The sequence below is a fragment of the Amphiprion ocellaris genome, chromosome 8, assembly GCF_022539595.1.
Source record: "Amphiprion ocellaris isolate individual 3 ecotype Okinawa chromosome 8, ASM2253959v1, whole genome shotgun sequence".
NCBI lineage: Eukaryota > Metazoa > Chordata > Actinopteri > Pomacentridae > Amphiprion > Amphiprion ocellaris.
In genome coordinates, this window is record NC_072773.1 from 10480463 (window position 1) to 10504963 (window position 24501).

The 24501-nt window shown below is 38.9% G+C and overlaps 1 protein-coding gene across 2 annotated transcripts in view; it reads left to right on the top strand.

Moving 5' to 3' along the window:
- The window catches only part of nphp4 (nephronophthisis 4), a 202952-nt gene that overhangs the window by 14962 nt on the left and 163489 nt on the right, over positions 1 to 24501 (top strand). For both annotated transcript variants that reach the window (XM_023264530.3, XM_035945560.2), the window contains 2 exons: positions 16710 to 16879; positions 18072 to 18136. In XM_023264530.3, coding sequence (XP_023120298.2) covers positions 16710 to 16879; positions 18072 to 18136 — 235 coding nt within the window. The remainder of the gene's footprint in view (positions 1 to 16709; positions 16880 to 18071; positions 18137 to 24501) is intronic.

Sequence of the window (24501 nt, forward strand, 5' to 3'; positions counted from 1 at the left end):
GTAAAGCGTCTTGAGACAATCTCAATTGTAAATGGTGCTATATAAATAAAATAGAATTGAATTGAAAATCTTGCATGCAAAGAGGGGTACCTTCTAGCATGGCCCCAAATCCTCTGTAAAACTTGCCATTTTTGGCATGCAGGATGCTGCTTAGAAGTTGCTGTGGTCTCCTGTAGTGAAGGGGATTTTTTTAGACCAAAACACACAGATAGCAGAAGAGATGAGGACCGCAGCATCAAATGTGCGGCGATCATGGCAATTTTTTTTACAGTAGTCTACATATATCTGCTGAGTGAGACTACAGGAAGACATATCTGTACTGCATTTTATACATCTATATTTTATATTAATTGACTCATCTGTAGTTGTGTTAATGAAAGAGCTGCATATTCTGAAAGCGATAAATAGTGAAAGCAACAGTTGTTGCACCCGCTTAGCATTTGCTGCATGCATTCACTTTTGTAAAGTTATACTCTTTTAACCCACACATTTTACCCTGTTTGCAATAACTACAATTTAAAGTGTAGTCACACTGGTTAACAGATGGCCATATGGAAGAAAAAGTTAATCAAATTGTAGGCGAAAGCCTGACCTTAAAACACTGAATTAATGGTGTTCAAATACTGATTGACAGACTGAGCAGCATTTCAGTTCTATCACATCAGTGGCTGCGCCAGTCTAAGACCAATCCTTGGCGTCATTCTTAATGCCTGCAGCAGTAATTAGCAGTTCAATAATAGAAATAGTGGCAGTATTTCTATTATGCAATTACTAAGTACAGTTTGAAATTTGTGTTAAAGGCCTTGCACTTGCGCCCACACAGGTGCTTTGTCTGATTAGATTTATTTCATTGCAGAGTACGTGTGAACAAAATATTTATGACTGACAGTGGTCTTGCTCTCTAGCTGCATATGCTACCAGGTACAGCATCTTACAGTAGCTAAAGCAGATCAGAAAAATCTGTGATTTTGACTTTTGATAAAAGAAAGTCTGTCTGTGCTTACCCTCTCAATTGGTAATTATCACTAAGCCTTAACTATGGATGCAGCTGATGTCATTAGCTTTGTAAGTATCTGATCATAAAGTAAAGCATTGATTCACGCAAAAATCAATGCTTTACTTTATGACTAATCTTTTTGCAATTCTGAATCTATCCACTCATGCCAAAAATTGCCGTTTGTAATGTAGTTAGTTAATGACATCATATTGAAGGAACAAAAATACTGACCCTCCAGTGGGAGGACACAATCCAGAATGCACATACTTTGTATTTTGTGAATACTTTGTACTCTGTTACTGGCCCACTAAAGGTAATAAAGTGCACTGAAAAGTATACACTGCGACTCTGATGGGACAAAGTAAATATATTGATCCATACAGTCTGTTTTAAAGAGCTACGCTTGTACAGCATGTTGGATATCGTTTATTTTCCCTGCTACTAGTATTACAGCAGAGAGGCTATTCTATACTGCTGCCAACATGATCTTAACAACAGCCTTACACTATTACACAACTACTGTTTTACAAAAAACATTTTTGTTTCATTATTCTTATGGAGGAAAAAATACTGTGATGCCTGTAAATCAATGCATTTAACTAAACATGTCTAAATAATCTAAAAATTGCTGAAATGAAAAAGCTGCATTAAATGACACACCTTTGGTGCTTTTGCTCTGTAGTCAGACCCTTATTAGATGAGTTAATAACCAAAGCCATTAAGAGTCATCCTCTGGGAAGTGAATATCTGTACAGAATTCCATGGTGATCCATCTAATTGTTGTTGTTAGATTTCAATATGGGCCATAGTAGTATGACCAAATGACAAACTGACATTGCCATTTCTGAAGTTTTGCTGCGAGCATAGCTAAAAATGCACTCACTGCCACTATCACAGTATTTTAGAAAACACTATGGACACACTACTTCTTCTTCCTTTTAATCAATTTGGCATGGTATTATTTTTTTTTTTATCAAATGAACCTTTTATTTGGATTACTAAATGAGTGTGCAACTGTGTGGGTGGTGTTTGCTCCAGTGTTGCAATTATCACCTATTATTTTGTATGCTTGGCTTACACTTTGTAGCCCATGGGCTCTTCAACGTGTTGTCATAGATTTATGTAACTGCCTTAACAGGGGAGGTTTGATTAAATTAAGACTTGGCCCTGTTCTTTGCATGTTGATATCTCAAGAAAGTAACGCATTTCTTTCGAGATATTTTGCTGCTGCTTAAATGTGTTTGAATAAGAAGTGCTCTGTCAAGTACATAGATATTAGACAAGTTAGTGGCATGGGTTAAACACACAAAATTAAATTAATTAAATTACTGATAGCTGTCATCATTGCCACACTGTGTATGTTTTTAGTTTTATTTGACATTAAATGAATCACACTTGGTTTGTAAGTTTGCCATTAGCTGAGAAACAGCAGGTAATATTACTATACACAGGATCTAAGGATGTACTGACACTTTAAAGTCTGTTAAGGAGCTCACAATGTGTATCATGCACAGTTATATTTACTTTGCTAATATGGTGTTTTTCATACTTGTGTGATTCGCTGAGTAGATGCCACAGTCAGTCCTTGGAAGTCTCCACTCCATTCAACATTTTACTGCTATGATCATTTCATCAGGACTGGCAATCACAGCTTGCCTGTGAAATTGTCTCTCTGTGTGTATATAGTGATTCTAATTTATATCTTGTTTATCATGAACATGAGTAAGCATTTACAAGAAATTGTAAAGATTTGCACCAGTGTAGAAAATATATTGGAAGGTTTAGACCTTTTATTTACAGAAAGTATGGATACTAGATTTATCATTAATCTTAAAAGGGTAAGGGTAAATATTTTATATTTTTCCCACTATTAATACTGTAGACAGCTTGACATACATTATTAGTGAAAATAACAAATATATATTCTTCCATGGGTGAAAATAATCTTTTCTGTTCAGAAGAATATTTTCCTGTTTGCCTTTCACCTGTTTTTGTAGATGTATTCAGAAGAAATAAAATGGCTCAGGAATGAATTCCACAGACAGATCAAGAAAGGCAAATTATTGACAGATGGACTGTCATGTTCTTGACATCTGGTGAGAACTTTAAATATAGCTACACCAGACATATATTGAATTGTGCTCCTGTATTAATGTTCACTGGCCCCAAATGGCCTAAAGGAGCCTTGTGTTGCTAAGTGCTCAGATGCATGGTTGTATGCTGTAAAACATATGCCTATATGAAGTCTCATTACATCCTGTCTTCCATTCTGTGTTTTCTTTTACAAGGCATGGCACTTCCTCAAGTAAAAGTAGCAAGCCTATGAAAACTGCCTGTGTGAAAAGCCATATGATTGATGGACAAAGGAGCTACTATGGCAGCGGAGACAGGCCTTCAGCTTACCTCAGTGCTTAATTCCTTCTCCCAACTGGCATTCCGCACTAAGAGATATACACTTCAATTATACATGGGGACGGTGGGGGCGCAGACTGCACTGCCTTGCCTGAGAACTGATCAATATTTCAGCTCCAAGGGGACCAAACATCTAGCAGAGCAGCTGCTGCTTAACAGCTTTACATAGTAGAGTGGCACACCCTGTAAAACACAGCTATAGACTGTGTGTGTGTGTGTGTGTGTGTGTGTGTGTGTGTGATCGAGGGAATTCAAGGGCCACAAGAGCTACTGCTGAGGTGACAGCAGGGATAGATGAGAGCCTTGAGAAGGCTTTAGGTGTGTATGTATGTGTGCATGGCTTATTTATACTGTGTGTTGTGTGTATTGACTTGTTACTTGACTGTTCTTTGACTGCTCTTTTTCCAACCCATCTCATTTCTCTTTCCATCACTCCCTCTTTTCCCTCCAACGCAAACACTCACAGGTTCCCAAACACACACACACACACACACACACACACACACACACACACACACACACACACACACACACACACACACACACACACACACACACACACACACACATACACACACAGAGCTTGTCCCTATAATTCCGCTATCAGCTCTCCCTGGAGTCTTTACTGCCTGTGTGTGTGTGTGTGTGTGTGTGTGTGTGTGTGTGTGTGTGTGTGTGTGTGTGTGTGTGTGTGTGTGTGTGTGTGTGTGTGTGTGTGTGTGTGTGTGTGTGTGTGTGTGTGTGTGTGTGTGTGTGTGTGTATGTGTGTGTGTGTGTGTGTGTGTGCATGTTGAGACAGAGTGGAAAGAAAGAAATTCTGTCTGCCTTGTATTTTGTTGTTCCAGGCTTTGACATGCCAATTGCATCTTTACCTTTTTGAATCTGAATTCTGGCAGTGTTCCTCTATTTTCTTTCATTTTTGTATATTTCTTGTATTCCTCCCATATTGTGATGCATCTCCAGCATTCAGACAGTGCCCACAGTTTGTCTCTGAGGCATTTCAGACAGGATTTACAAAGTGTCAGGAGACTAAAACCTGGGTGACAAACTCAGTCTTTACCTTGTGAGCACTGAGATGTGTTGTTGTCAAAGCTGGGGATGTTGTAGAATGTTTGTTGGACTCAGAGACAAAACTGCAAACATTAGAGGCATGGAGGATAAAATCAAGGAGCTCTGGGAAAAGGATGTGAAAGTGATTCTTACTAGGATGTTTTCAGTGTGCAAATATATATTATGGAAGCTGAAGTTGGTGATGATGCTGACAGTAGTTCGACTGGCACTGTAGCAAGTTTGCTTTAGGGAAAATATGAGTTACGGCACCATTCTTTGATCTTGTTAATTTCTCATCTTCCTCAGACCAGCCTTGGCTGTGATCCACTCGCTAGAACACATTTAAATCGGAGCTGACCTCTCATCTGCGTTGAGCACCTTAGGCCATTTCTAACTTCACCTGTTACTTCCAACTCAGTTTAAAGCTATTATCAATTGTCATTTTCTCTCTTCCCCATATTGAACACAGACATAAAGAGTATGTTTGTGTCTTCAAGGTAATACCAGTGTTCTCACATAAATACTTGGAATCAAATCAGTGACTGTATATAAATGTGAACAAACTATCACGTCACCCGTCCTGAACGGCGGTTTTGAAGGTCAGCGTGGTGGCTCAGACTGTTACCATCTTGGTAGTAAGAAAATACTAAGTCCTGAGTGGGCAAAGCATGAGTGGAACTAAGGCGGTCCATGTAAATATCTCTGGGCCATGCACTGTCCTGTGATGGCACCCATGTTTCAAAGTGGCCACTTGCTTTGTTATGCTAAACTTTAAGCCCTTGTAGAAATTCACCTCCCAAACAGTTCTCATGAACAGGGAAATAACCTATACAGGGTGTCGCTAAAGTCCCTAAAGTAATTTTTTTGCCTCTGCAGATTAAATATGGCTTTGTGGAAGAAAGAGTTGAACTGGTATTTCTCAGTGGACGTGAAGGATGGACATATCGAAAGATAGCAGATGAATTTAATGCATGTCATCCAAGAAAGTTTCCACTTGGATTTTCCACGGTGGCGAAGGTGGTTTAACCTTAAGTTTAAAGAAATGGGCAACATCATGGACAAACCCTGTTCTGGATGACCAAATGTATCACCTGAAACTAAAGAGTTGGTCATGGCTAAAATTCGTACTAGCCCCAAAAAATCACTTCCCTAACCCTATCTTTCAATATGTCCATCCCTCACGTCCACTGAGAAATACAAGTTCACCTCTTTCTTCTTTCAACAAAGCCATATTTAATCTGTGGAGGCAAAAAAATATATATAGTTAATGGGAATTCCTATGTGTCCAGACTTTAGGGACACCCTGTAGGGACCAAAACTTTTGGAAAGTGTGATTGTGGGGACTGACTTGCTGTTAGAGCCAGCCTCAGTTGGCCATTCGAGATACTGTTTGCTTAATTTTTCAGCCTTGTTGGTGGTCTCTTGATTCAAATCTAAAATAGAATTGTAAATGTTTGCTCTGGTTGCTGTAGGACCTGACAAAGATCAGTTTGGTCCAAAGTTGTCCATTTGGACAACTACTTTTAGAATAGAACAAAATATAATACAAACATTCACAGATGTTACTTGGTGACTCTGAAGACCTGCTCCAACATTTTTGCTAGCATTGTGATCAGATTTAAAAAAAGCCTTTGATCTAAGCTGACATTCCAAAAATTAATGCCAGGAGTTTCTTTTGCTAAAATTTCCATTTTCTTCAATTTTGACTTACTGAGTCATCACTGTCTCCACTTAAGCAACTGAATTGGTAAAAAAAAAAATCTTAATGTTGTAGTAAACATTTTCTTAAACATTCTCACTTTTATCATTAACTGCTACATAACTGGATCAACAGCACACAAGTACAATTCGCTCCTGCTTGACTTTGCTTTCTTTTTTAATATTGCTGTTTGATTTGACATTGGGAGGAAACAACACATGCAAGATACAAAAGCACAGTGATTCTTGATTTATAGTAAATTTTGTGAAATCAAAAGGAGAAAAATACTCCAAAGATAAGGAAATGCACTTGAATTTGCAGCACTTATGTGCAATTGATGGGTAATTGATGCTGCTCTAGTGTAGCAAGATGGGCAGCCATGATACTATTCATAGATCTAGTGGTGCAGCATAGTCAGTGTAGCCCAGTTGACTTCCTAGAATGGAAAGTGACTAGGATTTTTTCTGTTTGGTCACAGTTGCATTGCATTTTGGGAGGATTTTTATATTAAGTTAAATATAAAGACAGAATGAAGTTTTTTACCTTGTTAACTTGCCCATATGATGCGTTTTGGTGCTTCAAGACACATCATGAAAACTGAAACTGACACTGGCAGACAACAACATGGCTGAGTCTTACCACCTTAAAGTACCAATGGCAGTCTCAAAAACCGAGTTCAGAGAGCCAGAGTTTAACTTTTAACCATTTTAAGGAACCAACTGGAACAACTTGCAGGGTGGGGCTCTCTGTATCCTTATTAGTCTTCAAAATCAGTGTCTGGTTTGAAAATGTGTGACTGAAATACTCCTGTTACAGCTTGCTATTGTGTTTGAGCAGACTTGCAGGTGAGCTGGTGTGCTCGAGGTGCAGCGAGTGGCAAAGGGGCGGGTGGAGATAGAGGCCAAGACTTGACAGACTTCGTTACACATTGTAGAGGTGTAGACATTCAGATTCAGTTTTTAGGGGTATAATCAATTACCAGAGACAGCTTCAACAAATACAAGGAATATCAACAATTTATTTGTAACTTTTGTGAAAAGAAAACGATTTCAATTACTAGCATTCATGCAAAGCTGATGCCACACTCCATACTTGATTTTTTGTTGGTGTAGTGAGCTAATTCAGATGATTTGCATATAGTTTATTATTTGTATGCTCAACTTTACTAGTAATGTTCTCTACAACCACACATGTTTTGATTATTTCCTGCTGGATATCATTTAAAATTTTAATTTGAACTATCAGACATAAATAAGATTATGAGTCGTACATTTAACGCCAGTTTTCTAAACAACATTTTTTTTAAACATTTTGATGCTTCAGACACATTGTTATTGGTCCTAGAAAAGTATTGATGTTCAGCTATGTATGTGGAGACCAGGTTATCCTAGTCTACGGTGGAAATAAAAGGCTGGTTATTCCTACAAGCTTCAGTAGCATTTTAAACTTTCTTGTAGCCTAAAATAGCCCTAAGATGGAGATTTTAGAAAAATGAGAATTACTGCTCCGTGAAAGTTCATCCTGGATAGACATCGCATCACTGTCACCCTCATTCCTTGGAGGGATTTCACATAATTGGGCTGTTTCTTCAGTAATTGCTGCAGTCCTCTCATCTTTGCCTCATAGCTCAGCTTTTCCCTGTCCTCCACCTGTTTTTGCCTTCCCTGTTTTTGTCATTGTGATATATCAAACTACTTTTTTCTTTCTTCAGCCACATTGCACACCTCAGGGGAGGCAGCATTCACTGCCTCCATTAATGGAGACCAAACACTTTTTCCCTCTCAAACCAGTCACTAAGGTATAGTAGAAAAGAACACCTTTTCTGTGTTCAGTTAGCTCCACTGCACTTTTTTCACCTGGTTGCGGGGTTTCACTAGCTGCCTAAATTGAATTACTACACACTTGTGTTTGATTGGTTGATAATTTTTAAAGTAATGCAAGTGTGACATACATAGTTTAAAATGTAAGAATAGGTTGTTTCCACTGCAGTAACCTCCAGGCTGTTGAAGGGCCGCCCAAACCTTGAACCACCCTTGGAAGCCTCTTTTACAGCTGCTTTCAGATCGAAAAGATTACCACAGGGTATGTACTTCTGAGGCCTGAAAAACTGCTATGTGCATCTCAGCACTGACTGCTTGAACTTACAGAACTGATTGGTTAAACTCGGATTGGCCAACAAGTACCAATTCTTCTGCTGTCTCAATCTCCTCCTCTTAAGCATTGCCATCAACATTGTAAAATTCTCCATATAGGCTAACAAAACAATCTTTGATTGTTCTGTTTCCTTTATGCTCATAACACTAGAGTTGCATCCAGTAAGTACTGTAGGGCTGTAGAATCCTACACTGCAGTGGAAGCAGAAGGCTGAACAGGCTGATTATGTGGTCCTTCCTGTATACACTTCTGACAACTCCCTCCACCTTGTGCATGCACTGTGTTCCTGCATTAGAAAGCTGCCTAATCATGAATGATGGCAGACTTATGGGTTTGCATATTACAGTAAAACAACAATAGATGAGGAATCCAATGTGTATGGGTATAGGTGTTAAGATGCCGATTCAGAGACTCAAGCGCAAGACAACAGAGACACAGCAGACAGGCATTTGGAGCAAAATAGCATTTATTTACAAACTTCCAGAAAAACTGCAACAGGTTGTATTACTAGAAAACCCCGGGACTGAAAGCAGTTGCCGCAACCGAAACTGACAGAGACCCCTGTGGACAGGTGGCGCCAAACGGAACACCAGACTGTAGTCAGGAAAAAAGCAAAAGAAAGGAACTAACCAAGACTAGGTACTACTAAGCTAAGAAAGTTACAAACAAAAAACTAATGACTGGAATATAACTACCAAAACGGTGGAACAGAATACTAGAATTACACTAGAAAACAACACAATCACTAATCTACACAAGTAACTATGACTGGACTGAGAGTGAGCGGGGACTTAGCCGACTACAGAGGAGAGGGGAAGTGTGGAGGTACGAGGCAGGCAGAGGTGATGTGTGGCATGGCCGGTGGCAGACACGAGGCAGGGGCTGAATCCGGTGGTGATCACTGTCGGTGTAAGCTGACGAGGGAGAACAGGTGGAGAATCCAGGTGAGGGATGGCCAAGCAGGTGGGGAATCCAGAACTAGAATACAAGAAACAACGGTTAGCACGGGGCAAACACAAGGGAGCTAGACGGAACATGGATCAGTAACTGACTGAGGTCGTTCAACAGTTCGGCGTGGATTAGTGGTCTGCGTCTGTCTTTTATGGAGGAGAAAAGTAGTTGCAGTAATCACTTCCACCTGCTCGTGAGACTCCTCAGACGATCACAGATTGGTAGCATGTGCCCACATACCACACACCATGCTCACGGCCACCTGGAGAGAGAAGAAGGAAGGGGGAAGAGAGAAAGCCTGCCATTATCTGGTGTCAGAGGTGGAGGACGTAACAATAGGTCTTCAAAGGTACACTCAGTTCCATGTACATAACTGGGACCAGAGAATCAGCCTAACTGTCATTTTGTTTTTCCTCATTATCTTCTCAGTTATCTTGTTTATGTTAAACATTTTCTTTATGGGAGGTAATGGTATTTTGCCTTAATTAGTCAGTGGTGGTTGACATATTTGTTGTTTTGATGTCATTTTGAGTTGACACAAAAGCAGTTAGCCATTCATTTTTGCAAAAGTTTCAGACCTGTGAGGACCTCTTGTCTCTTTGATTCAGCTGTCACACATATGCATATCAGTCCTAGCTGTGATCCGTGACATTATTGGCCATAAGGAAGCCCGAAGCCTCTATCCATGTCATTTTCTCTGCCTCTCTATCATCTGCACCGCCATCTCTCATCTCTTCTGTGCTGGTGACAGTCATAGAATTTCACACCAAGAGGATTTGTGATGCTGATACCCGCTGGTTCTGTGCCTGTAAAATGACTCGCTTTATCTCTCTCTTCACTCTCTTTCTCCCTCTCTCTCGCTTCTCTCTACCTAAAGGCGTCGACTATGCTGCCAAAACTAGTATCAAAGCATTACAGCCAAGAATATTCCTGAGTGCATGTGCTCGCTTAACTTCATAAGTCTTCAGGAGATGAGTTATATGACTGAGTTTTTGACAAGTAAGTACTTAAATGAAGGCACATGGTGTACAAAAAATATAGTCATTGTACAGCAGGAGTTCACAGTTGTGTCTAGACTTCTAAAATGCACAAGCCTAAATGTGTATTTTTGTGCCTTTTTGCAATACTGGCCGCCTTTAGTCAGACAGGAAATGTCATTAACTGTAAGTTTTTTGCCTTCCTTGTCCATCCTTCACATCTACTGAGAAGTATCACTTAGACTCTTTCTTCTTTCAACAAAGCCATTTTAATCTGTGGAGGCAAAAACATTATAGTTAGTGAGATTTCCTATGTGTCCAGACTTTAGGGACACCCTGTACAGTTACTTGTATGACATGTAAGCTGATACAGGCAGGCAGACTTGCACTGCTGACCTGTTATCTACATCTCAAATAGCTCACACTTGTGCTGCCATCCTCCAAGGCAGTTTGTTGTCTAAATGGAAATGCCCCGTTTGCTTTTCCTTCGAGAAGCTTCCAGGGGCTGAACAACAGGGCCACATCAATTACACTCGAGTTGCTTTGGACCTTTCTTTGCAAAACCAGTGCTCCTTTGCAGCTTCTTTGTTTTGTGCAAACCCTGTCTTTCCCCCTTTCTGTGATTGCCTTGTTGCACACAAGTCGAGCATTTGAATGATGACCTCGAGGGGGCAGGAAGAATTAGTTTCAGCTTTTATACTTTGATGACAGGATCATAATTGCTTCCTTAGCAGAAACACCTAGTAAAAGGGCTGTATAATTCTTTTAAACAAGTTTTTGTTAATATTATCCAAAAGCCAATTCTACTTTCCAAAAGTGAATTCTGTATGCAAATTGCATTTTATTGTACTTATTTCTTTGTTTGCATTCCTTACCTGCTGTTATAGCAAGCAAAACAAGCTAACCCTGAAGCAATTCTATGAAACTGTAAAACAAGTCAAGTCTGTATTTTAATGCCACCCATAAGAGCCACACTGGTATCTTTCTTACGGCAGAAAGTCCAGTTAACTGATTTGGACAGTCCACAGTGAAGTAAACCCAATCAGCTTGCATGACAAAATAGTTATGAAACATATCTCTTGTTCTACCATAGCTTTAGATTTCACAACATTGGTTCCTCACACTTTCATTTGCCTCTTTGCTGTCATCATTAGGCCCTCTGTCACTCATAAAAAGGTCTCAGCAAAACACCCAGAAGCTGCAGACAGGCTGGTTGTTGCTAGTGACAGGGACTTCAAGCTACATGCCTCTGTGCTGATGATGTTTTAATGTCAGCCCATTGCTGTTCTCCCCTCTTTGCTCAAGTTATGGGGATTGGATATTTACCCCTGTGAGAATCGATTACTGCTTTGTTGACAGTTGCTGCGGAGTATAACCTCTCATTAGGGCCGACATATGCTGTGCCTGGTGTTGCTGCCGATGCAAGCTGTTTTCGCAATGACATCTCTCAGTGCTCCTGTGGCGTTGAAGGAGCAAGATCTCATAGCATTGCCTTAATGCCAAATACTGGTAAAAACTGTAGAGCAATGTGTTGGTTGCAAAGTGGTACAAATTTAGAGCTTTGCCCGAGCAAACTGAGTTAGAGTTTAAATGTCATATCAAATATTATAGCTAGGGGTGTAGCAGTATATAAAACATCGATTTGAGAATTCTCTTTCTCTCAAAATCCCCTCAAAATTTCTGTCCTTTTAAAATATTTCATTAATTTCTTTACTGGCATTATTACATCCTTGAACAATACACAATGACCAAAGTAAACCTAGCATACAGTGGGATATTGAAACACAGATAATCCTAACTCAAGTGTATGTAAAGGTGCTCCTGTCATTTTGGGGATTAAACCACAACCATTAAGCAAAAGATTACAGTGAAGCTATATGGATGAGAGGATAGTGAGGTTTCTTTGAGACAGAACAATAGTTAGAACAGAAACAATGTTACAAACACATCTATTGTAAGCTGAAGATAATCTTCCTGCCACCTGCATAACAGCATGTCTGAGGAAGCTCGGTGACTATGACAACCTACTCAGACAGTACATTTGGTTGAAGATGAAGCAAGGTCATGCTTCTGTCCTGCTCTGAAGCAGGATCTAAACAACACAGACCAGTTAAAAAATGTCCAGCTGTGAAATTTTACCGGGAAATGACGTGAAAAAGACCCTCTGAACTGAGGCAAGGTGCTGCTAAAGCAAGCAGTAGCAATCAGTCATTTGTCAATCTTTTATCCTCAGTTCAGCTTGTCTGTTTCAAAATATTCATAGTCAGTTATGGGTTTTTTCTGAGCTTTGACTAGATCCTTTTGTAAATTTGAATAATTTAAATTGAGCATGGGAGATATTTGCACTGTGGGGACAGAGTTTTTTTTTTTTTTTTTTTGCCAAAGATTGGACTAGAATCAATTTGGAATTGTATCAGAGCAGCGGTGCAGATTAAAGAGGAATTCAGGCTTTGAATTGGATATCTGTCATGAACAATGTCCACGTTTGGATTGCTTTGAGACTGCAGACTACGTCTTTGACCACAATGGAAATTCTACATTGTCACAGTGGGAGGGAACTTGGGTGAACATAACAGAATATGAAAGCCCCTCCCAATTCCTCGTTCCTACAACTAGGTATAGGTTCAAGAGAAGTTCATTTAAAGAAGAAGCTTTGATTTGAGAGTTAAGGTTTGGGGTAAATAAATAAATAAATAAACTGAGTGGAAGTACTTTTGAGTCTATGAATACTGAATGGCATGCATCCTGGGATGAGGGATATTTTTATTTCCTCATCTTAGCCAGTGTTGGCTGCTGCTGTAATGACTGAATTGCAAACAGAGTAAATACTCTTTACCTGAGAAAATGTGTATTATCATAATTGAGAAATCAGGCAGATTAGCGCTTTTTATATTAAGGTGCCATTAAATTACTTTTCTCTTAAAGTAATTTAAGAGAAATTAAATTAAAAGTTTTCATTGAAAGCTCTTTGATGAATATTCACATTCTATGTCAAGACCTTGCATAAAAAGGTGTCATAGTTGAATCACTTTCTTTTTTTTTTTTGAATCACTTTCCATAAGTCACTGATTTTAGAGCCATTTTTGTGAATGTCAACATCCTTGTTCGCAACCAAAGTCCGATGGAATTGAAAATGAGCAGACAAAAAACCAAATGGAACCATGGATAGATGACTATCTTTTCCTTTGACGTTTTACATTTGTATTCAGCAGTGTTTTTATTTGAAAAACTAGTAATTTAAACTCACCATGCACAGAGATAAAAGTCTGATGTGGCCGAAATAGGAATGCATCAGAGGCTTTGAATTTGAATATACACCTCTGTGGTGGCTGATAACTGGGTCTAAAGATGAACAGGCTCTGCCACAGTGAGCTGGGAGAAATTGGTTCTGTATTTCAAGGTAGCTCATGTCTACTTATGCCATTTTTTTTCCGTTGATGCCGTCATGTTCTTCTTTATGGTTTTGAAAAATAACAGGCTTTATTGTGCTCAGGGACCAATGGATCAGAGAGAATTTGTGGGTCTCTTTATCATATTCAGGCCTTTGTACATGTAAATCAGTGTGGCTCTGCTGTAGGTAGGCTATTATTTCCAATTTGAATGGCACATCAGAGTCTGTAAACAATTGCACCTACCTGGCATGGATTACAAACAGGCTCCCAAAAGGTTTTACTGTCTCTCTCTGAACTTGTATAAAAATAGTGAGGTTAAACCCCCCATGCAATTCTAAAGAGTGTCCTCACCAGAGGGACATACCTACCTCTTGAATATGAGATTTTTGATGGCACATTCTCACCATTCAGGTATTCTTGTCAATGCTGGATGTGAGGCTCATTCTTTTTAGAGACCTGCAATATAGAGACTGTCACCAATGTGCTTGATGTGACCACAGAGGAACAAAAGCAGCAGAACAGTTAGATAAAGAAATTTGTTTTTGTCTTTCTAAGTAAAGGATAATACCTAACAAGGTGTGTGTTTCGTTGCTGCAATGGAGCCAAACAATCTATTGCAGTTACAAGGAGCATTTTCTTTATGACAGTCAAAGCATAAGTCAGTCTGTACAGCTGCACTGATTTCATTCACACGTCACCATTTTCCTGTCACAATTTTATATGGATGTAGCTTGGTGAAAAGATGATGTATCCAATCTTTATAGAGTTTTGCCTGCAGAGTCCTCCAAAAAAGTCTCAGCAAGGCCAAAGGAAAATCACCAGTATCAAAATGCTAAGAAGTGGGAATATTTATTTATTTTTTAATTATCAATAATAACTAGTATTTCATGTACTCAAGCAGACAGTTTTTTTTTAACAAACAGAAATATTAACAGGAAATGCATAGATTTCTGTCAAATGCAGTAACACAGACTAATTGCCTTTACTGCATATGAAACAATCATGTTAACTCTCTTGCAAAGTCATCCCACAAAGAACTTTGATTTATCTTGCCTACAATGCTCTGATTGGTTGATTGTATCTTTCTCTTTGTACAAATGTACTGTAACCCTTGGCATGAAGTGTCCATTAGGAGCCACATTTATTGCAGCTAGATTGCCCTGATCTGGAATACGATGTATAGCTGACGGTGGGCGTTAAATAGATCTCTGGTGGTTCTGTAGTGGCATCTTCTCTTTTTACTATTTTTTTCAATACCTCCTTGGGCAGAGTGAAGACTTGCTTGCACATGTGCTTCATACATAAAAGAATGATCTAAATCATTTTCACACAGTCTTTAAAGCTCCGTGTTTGTAGAATTTTGTTGTTGTGTTGTAGAAAAATCATGCAAACCTGGTTGAAAAATCTCAGTCTTTAGCTGTTTGTGATCAGCGTGCCTAAGACCCCCTGAGTCATGGTCCAAATGCCGCATGTGTATGATGTTCTTATTTTGATTATCCTTGGACTGCAGCAACTCCAGTGACAGCAACAGTTGATGCTTGAAGCCAAACTCGGTACCGTGGGACTGTGCACCATCTGTACTTGTTTATAGGTCAATTCCCTGAAGTGATTTCCAACATGCTGTTTATTGGCCATTATTATTGTATATGTCATGTAACTCATAAACCCATCTTAGTAATTTCTGTAATATGCATACTCTCTCTTGTGCTGAAAGAACCCATATAAAGTGTGATGTCAGATATGACCCTCTGCTCACCCGGGCTAAATGACTAACTGATTTCAAATTAAAATTGCAATTTAATAAATACAAATGGCAAATCCCAAAGACTGAAATGCAAGGTAGGATTGAAGACTGTGTCTGACTCAGGGTTATACAAATGAATTCTGTCCTTTTTTGACACCTTTTTATGATCTCTCATGTGGTAATGCACTGTCAAGTTTAAAATCAGTTACACATGGAATATTGAACTGAAGTTTGACTTTTAAAACTAAAGTGACATTGCAAATTAAATGCTCCTGTAATGAATTTACAGGATTTGAAACAGGAATGGAGGTGACTTGAGTAATTATTTATAAAGCATTAGTCATTTTTGAATTATTGAGGTGATTTTGTAGGGGAGTGCATCTGCATCATAAGTGATTTTTAATTATTATTATTTTTTTTTAAAGCTGAAAAGGTAATTTGAAGCATTTCTCATAAAGTGTCACACTGGCAAAGACATCAGAAGCATTTTTTTTGCTTTTAATGGCAGTCAGATCTGGTTTTGCACTTGTTATACACACATTTGTGGTGCTGATTTGAATGGTCAAACAAATTAGTTTTGTTGCCTTGTGTAGTGGCAACAATTACAAGATAGTGCTGACAGATAACCTGATTTTGGTCAACATAAAACTTTATGCAATTAATTCTTACTTTTCAGTATCTCTGTGCTGTTCCATGCTCATTTTGCTATGCATATGTGGAACTTGCATAACTACAGAAAACACTGGAACAGACAGTTATTTAAAGCCATTAAAATCCCTTGTTTGTTACGTTATTATCATCACTGTGTCTGTACACATGCCAATGCACATGTATACTCCTACCTTCAGTTTTATATTTGATGAAAAGGATTTGTGGCCTTTATGTAACTAATGATGATGAATATATTTGCAAGAAAATATCAGAACAATCTTAACAGTGATACATAGTACAGTCAATTTTTAAAATAACTGGACATGACTATAAGTTGTGCAGATCTAGTTAGACTTTTAGGATAATCCGTAACGCACATACTTACAGTAAAATCAACTCCTTATTTCAATGAATCAGTAGGAAGATTATGAATAGTATAGTATGTATTGAAATTGTCTGTGGATTAGGCTGTGCAGTGTAACTTGCTAATTTACTTCATTTGTTTATTTTAATTTACTTGTAGATGCCATAATTTGGCGTTAAATTTAGTGGAAAGTTTTGCTGGCCTCATGTGAAATGACCAGCACAGTTTTGATCACAGACCTTAGAACCTCCATTCTAAATTGGTCAGAGGCGTGGGATTGATAATGCTTTTCTTCACTCCATGTACATGTTTTTCTAGGTCCTGTATTTCTATACGTCTCTGCTGTTGCCCAGCACGCTAATGGTTCTGGAGCTGGTCTCATTGCCTCCAAGGCCAGACGGCTCCCATCAGGCTCTGGGGAGAGGCTTCACTATCCTGGAGCTTTTTACCAGCAAGCCAGAGATTCCGGCTACTGATGGGGACAGAAGGTGATTAGCCCATTCTTAATTACCCCAGCTAGGGATTAATGAACTTTCTCATGAGGAGATTACTGGACGGGTATATTTACAATGAAGGGGTTACTGCTTAAATAATATGCTGGGACTTGTTGTCAAGTTGGCTTGTTTGGCCTCCTACACCTGTTCAGCTTTTGTATTACCTTACAACAGATACAGCGGTTATATATGTCAAACTTTTTACTGCACGCATGCACAACTACTATTGTGTGTAAGCAGTTTAAAGTGGCTTGAGGGGAACTACGAAGCAAGCTTGACATAGCCTTTCTTTTCTTTCTTTGTGTAAGTTGGCTCAACAAGACCTAAAATCCCAGTCAAAGATAATGGGTATCACAATGGTGAGCATTTGTTGCCTTGTGTAGTGGCAACAATTGCAAGATACTGCTGACAGTATTAAAAAAATAAAAAATTATTAATGGCGAAAGTTATTTTATTAATTTGTACCACTCAATGCACTCTCATTGCTTATTTCTAACTTAGCTTTATTTAAATGTAACCTTAAGGAGTTCATTTATTTTTGACATTGGCCCATAATGAAGAATGTGTGGAAATCCCTTTATGCTTTGGCCAAATCAAAGTGAAATATATGGTATTGATTGGATATTCCCTGTTATAAATACCAGTAAACAAGTACATTTTCTAATCTGTGCAATAATATCAATGTTAAATGGACTGGGCAACAGGCCAAGCATGAAAACATATTTATGGATTTTCTGCACCACCACCCAAATGCATATGGGTTCTCACAGCAACCCAAAGGTTAGCACCTACACTCTGCACCGATGTGACTAAGAATATGTGTTGCTCATATAGAATATCACCAGGAAAAGAATTGGTGAAAGCGTGGCGCTTCTTACAGTCGATTTAAATCCCCAACTCTGAAACAGAACAGAACGTCCCCTGGAGCTGTGCAGCATCAGGGACCATGGTGATTTAGCAGGTTAAAAGAGAGCCACCTTCGTGACACAATCAGACTTTAGGCTCAACATACCTCATTAACCCATTATTCTTGCTTCATAGCACACCCCTCAGGGTTTACTCTATTGTTAGACAATAAAACTGAATGTAGCAAGCACGATGCCAGACACATGTTTCTGTTACATGGAGACCTAGCAGCTCTTTTCATTGGCTGAGTCATTCATAGTGGTTGTAATTTATCCCTTAGGCTGAGTCTACACCATGGATCACCAAGAGGCCTGCTCCACCCCCTCCTGAAGGACACTGTTGACTGTAAGGATCGATTTTTATATACTCTGTTACCAAGTATTTATTAGGTATACCCATTTTAGGTATGTGTCCCTGGAGTAATCCACCATAAAAGCTAAGAGGGCCACAGTACATGTGGGGTTTAGCCACATTTATTTCCAGGCCAGTGAGGCTACCTCTGTTTTCTGAAGTGAAAACATTGACATCATCTTTAGCTACTCATGATGACAGAGTTGTCAAACAAAGGGGTTCTTCTGAACTTTGCCATTTGCTGGAAGTTGAGCTGTTGCTCACCTTGTTGCAACATCTACCAGTGATTTCATTCTAGCTCATACTGTCTGAAGGGTTGGTGGAGACTTTCCTGTCAATGTAGCTGTGCAGAGAGCGTATCTGCCTAGAGCTAGCAATTCCTCAAAGTGTTAAAATATTTATTGTAGACTGTAGTCAAAAATGTTCTGGTAACAAAGCAAAAATAGTTACAGACGTTACTTAGGTCAACACAAGTTGCACCACAATTATAAAACTCCACTGAAGATTTGGGAAAAACAAGACTTTTGAGCTAAAACAAAATAAATTGTTGGTATGTAAACTAAAAAAAAAAAATCCCTACACTTGTGTGGAGTTGATGGTAGAATAAAATAATTGCAAAAGATGGGAAGTATAATGGAAAACGACCACAAAATATGAAAAAGAGAGAGGCCAGGGAGCACATAGAGTAATTAGTGAGGGGACTGGACATCAACTGTGGTTGTGTGGGCACTCTGCCATGTAAAATGACACAATGATGTGTTCTCTGTTAACTTTGAATTTTTTGCCAGGTACCATCACAGAAAGATGGGTTTGGTCAACTGCCATGAAAGGTTGGTCTCAAAGAGCACAGTGACAGATGGCAGATCATAAAGTAGTAAAGATAAGACTTGGTTTATGGTGTCTCAGAGCTGTGATATTGTTTTAAAAGGAGGATAACAATGCATGCTTTCAGAATGCTTTTCTAGGTGGACATTCATAGCGTTGCACTTGGTTGTTCACATTAAAGGTGCTCCAATTTTTTTCTAGCAAATGAAACAAGACAACTAGGAACACAATGTCCAGCTCTTCTCTCATTTGGCAGAGTTGGCTTATCACATTATTAGGCGACTATGATTCTCATATTATCTGATCTGCAGTTTGGACGAACCCTAAATTCTGCTTGAGCCACACATTTAAGGCAGAGAAACTCTTCCCTTTACAGTTGTCTTTGAAGAAAAAGTACTCCATTGCAATCTGAGCGAAGGGATGATTGATCATGAAATTGTTAATATTTTCTGGCCAGTTGTGGTTACTTTAAATTACTTTTTAGAAACACTTTCCTTTGAGAGACTATGTGCAAATTTTCTGTCCCTGCTTGAAGTTTGGTTATTATCTCCTGTCTTTGGGAAAGATTTTTTATGTGAATTCACGGCTTTTTATTGGATTGGCTTTAATATTAGAATAACATCTGGTTAGAATTTGAAAACAAATTTTCTTGAATTATTGAATTTGCTACTGAAGCTCTGAGTCTAGATATGTCCTTGCTTGGCTTAAAACCAAGACTATGAATTACAAAACACTCTAGTGCTGCACAGTATGAGTAACAGTGCGCCCAGTGAGAGACAGAGTTCCTGTCTTGGCTATCATGTCACATGAATATTAGAAAACCTTCTCTCAAACGGACTCTTATACTCGCTGAATTATTTACCATATGCCTGTTGTTTAGTGGAACGTTGCTTCTCTGTTTTAACAGCCATGTTGCTGCCAGTATTGCTGTCGCCCTTTTACGGTCAAATACCATTTCATTTATTTCTGTTCCTTTTAGTCTAGTCTACTGTGACAGGCACACAGAGTCCCTGTATCTGCTGGCTGATGTAAAACACCGAGGAGTGTGAATTTCTAGGGGGAAACAAATATCTAGCAACTATTTTGTGCTGAGGTGAACTAAGTACATTCCTTATAGTGGTCATTCATGGGTAATTGTGTAAAAAGTTAGAATCAGAAAACATTCCCTGAAGGCTAAGACTTTTTTTCATTCATTACAAATTCCACATTATAAAAGAAGATCTTTATTATTTTTTGATGTTTTGCAGATAAAGTTGGGCTTAAAAGTTAAACTGGATAAAAGTGACTAAATTTAAACTTTAGTTGGCTGCATTTCCCCCATGTCTACCAAGTGATTACAAGCACTACAAACTATCACTGTTATAGTGGAGTGTGTTTCTTTAGAGTAAGTAAACATGCTGCAGGTTTAAGGGGCAGATACAGTATAGTCCCAAAAGGAGACACAGACAGCAAGCTGACCTGTTTATGCTACATTGTGTGCCTGTATGTGTATGTGGCTGTGTTCACGCATGTTTTATTAACACATGCAGTCTGCACAGTTTAGGGCTGAACAATTAGTCAATTTCAAATAGAAATTGCAAATCGAAAAAAATCCCTAAAAAAAATGCAAAGGCTACAATTTAGGGTTTATGATGCGTGACTGTTAAATATTTACACTAAATGTGTAATTACATTTTATGTAATTCAAGCAGTCGAGAGTTGTTTATGTTCCCACTTGATTAGTGCATACTCTGTAGTTCAGGTTGCGTGCTCTGGTATGACTTACATGAGCCCAGTTTCATTATTTATAATCCACACCTCGTACATTTTACAGCAGGTATGATCCAGACTTTACACTGTTGTGTCAAATATTTTACAAATTCACGTTATCAAAAAGAAATTGCAATTAGATATCTCTCACAGATTGTTGAACCCTAGTGCAGTTATTAATGTTGGACTGCATGTTCAGAGGGGTCATATGATGCACAGATTGCAAAGCCTCTGCAATGCAAAAGTGCTGTATAAATAAAGACCCTTACACACTGTGGAAACTTTAAGTTATGCTTTTGGTGGCACTCTTGTCCCAAGCAAATTCATTTTACAGCACTTTTTCCATGCACAGAAGTTATTCAAAGTGCAAAGGTAAAAAATTAAAACCTGTAAAAGATAAAATGCAGCAGAATATAATGAAAATAATTAATTTCAATAAATCAAAAACAGTCCAGACAAGTTGAATAAAGTGCACTCAAATTTTACAGAATAATTGAACTGATCAGCTCAAACAATAAAAAAGGAGAAAAGATAAGAAAAATAAAAAAAAACATGCAAAAGATAAAATACACAATTAAATTGAATTTAAAAAAAAAATAAATTAATTAAGTGAGTTAAAGTGTAGACAAGTTTAATAAAAGCACAGGCTGTATGATTACACAGATTCACTGAAAGGAGTGGAAAAAAGAACTGTCCTTAGCTTCCTTTTATAAATGGCTACATTTAAGTTAAATATAAGTTCCAGGTAGAGCTAGTTCCAGCAGCGCGTAGCATAATGGCTAAACACTTGATTAAACAGTACATTTCTTATTATAAATGCAAAAATCTTCTGTAGAATTTTTACGTTTATAATATGAAAGCAACAGGCTAACCAGATAATTGTTGTCAAAGCTAATACACAAAACATGAAAATAATCACATGACACAGATTGCTTGCGGCTGACAGTGGGGCACTAAGCAGCTCTAAGCCAGTTTGTGGCTTTTTTGGCCACAGTCGCTTTATATCCTGTGAGATCACACCTGCTTTAATTTTCTCTCAGCGACACTGGTGGTTTTAGCAGATGTTCAGACTCTTGTGGCACAGACAGTCCTGGTAAAATGATTTGGTTTTACATTTAGCGTATTTAATCACCAGAAAGCCTTTTGGCTGTACCAGCTTCTAAGAGGCTACAGCATAACCTGAATTCTTTCAGTTGCTAATCAACAAGAAAAGGACATAGGCCTTACCTGAGCTCCACTGAATGTGAATAGATTTCAGACATGACTCTGCTCTTCCCCATGCAGTATCTCTGTACGTCTGGGCCAGCTTGGTCTGGTCGTATTCTCCTCTCAAAGGCTATGCAATGAGCTTGGTATTGGTTCCACTTTCCTCCCATTGATTGTACCTCCCAGGTTATATCAACTTTGAAGCATTTTGTGGATTTTTTAAATCCTTGTTAAAAAAAAAAACATGCTGAAAGAAGCTAACATTGACTATTTATAGAGCTAGTATTTCTTATCTTGTGTTTTTGGTGGATTAAACCTTGCAGTGCCTCTGGTTATGTCTTCAGCATTGTGTATACTGTGCACATACTATATGAGCCATCCATCCATCCATCCATCCATCCATCCATCCATCCATCCATTATCTATACAGCGCTTAATCCTCATTAGGATTGTGGGGGGGGGGGGGAGGGGGGGGTTGGAGTCTATCCCAGCTCACTTAGGGTGAAGGCAGGGGACACCCAGTCTGTCACAGGGCTACATATACAGACAAACAATCACACTCACATTCACATCTACAGACAATTTAGAGTTACCAACTAACCTCAGCATATTTTTGGACTATAGGAGTACCTGACGAAAACCCACTCATGCACAGGAAGAACATATAAACTCCATGCATAAAGATCCCTGTAAGGCCGGGTTGTGAACCGGGGCTCTTCTAGCTGCAAGGTGAAAGTGCTAACCACCAAGCCACTGCTCAGCCCTACTATATGAGCCTTTCTGGATAGTCAAAGATGAAATAAATACTGTCCTCAGGAGCACTCAGATAGGTCAGCATTTTGTCTGTCTTGGTCATCACACTGCACTGAGAATTGTTTGCTGCAACGCAACATGCAGCAAAAGCAGATACAAAGAAGAGAAGGGCAGAGAAAAGACTTACTGCTTTCCCACCTCATGGAAGGTAGCGATTGCTACAGGGACAATGTGTTCACTGGCTACCTCTCATAGTAAAAATAAAAACAGATCAATGGAAAGAGTGAGTGCACCGTGTAGAAGCAAATAGACCCAATCGATCTCAAATGTCACTGAATTGTATTTGCCCAATTTCATCATGTACTGTTATTGGTTTTCGGAGGGAGAATGATAGGAAATAATAGATGGGACATGAGATGTGACAGATGTTGGCAGCCACATTGAAACTCAGGACATTGCAGTCATGTTATGTACCATAAAGTGTTGTTTATTGCAACGTTTCAAACCCTTTTAACTTTGAAAGAAATAATGTGTACAGTAATGTCGCATGGCACGGTTTCCTTATAGATTTTATTCAGAAAGTGATTAGAATCCATCTTCTGGTGACCATAGATGCCTGTATAAAATATCTGATAGATATGTAATCATGAAACAACTACTAAAGATGATCTGTATATCCATTTTGTGCACTAGGTTTACCAGTTTCTCTGCATTGCTACTGCAATAACTCAGCACCCTGGTAAATGTTTGAGCCTGTGGCTGTGCACAAGATTGTCATCTTTGCTGAGATATTTTAAACAGGCCAAAGTTGTGGAATGCTCATCTTGTTATTGCCATCCCCAGAACTGTACTGAAAGGTATTGTTTCTACTGGTAATGACAGTTTGTATTTATAAATATTTTGTTGTTTTGCTTGTGCATGACTGTATAAAAAATAGTTCAGTGTCACTGTAAAAATCATTAGATTGTAAAATAAACCTTCCAGTAGCGAAACCTTTAGCCACCTTTGAAACGTTGTATTTTGACTGTTGCTGTTTAGTACTGCTTGAGGTGTCTGGGAATGATTGAATGATGGGTATGGCAACATGTGCACAAAGTGAATAAAAAACCTGTGTCGCTCTCACTTTTCAGGGCTTCAGTAGTCCAGGACACACGCAGATTTGACCTGGAAAAACACTGTAACTGGAAACTCAAAATACATCGACACATGAAACCATCCATCCATCCATCCATTATCTATACACCGCTTAATCCTCACTAGGGTCGCGGGGGGGGGGGCTGGAGCCTATCCCAGCTGACTCGGGCGAAGGCAGGGGACACCCTAGACAGGTCGCCAGTCTGTCGCAGGGCCACATACAAAGACAAACAAGCACTCTCACATTCACACCTACGGGCAATTTAGAGTAATCAATTAACCTCAGCATATTTTTGGACTGTGGGAGGAAGCCGGAGTACCCGGAGAAAACCCACGCATGCACAGGGAGAACATGCAAACTCCATGCAGAAAGATCCCGGGAAAGCCGGGACGCGAACCAGGGACCTTCTTGCTGCAAGGCGAAAGTGCTAACCACTACGCCACTGTGCAGCCCACATGAAACCATCAACTGGAAAATTTTTAATCATATGTAATATAATAATTTTAATAATGTGTTTCCCTTATTGTGATGTGTGGAAATAATGCCCCCTTTTTAATAATGACTCGAGAAGCTTTAAAAAAAAATAAGGACAGAACTGCTGGACACATAGTCAGCAGGACTCAGGATTTTCAGTTCTGATAATAATAATTGAACAATTTCAACTTGACATAGACAAACATATCTAATTACA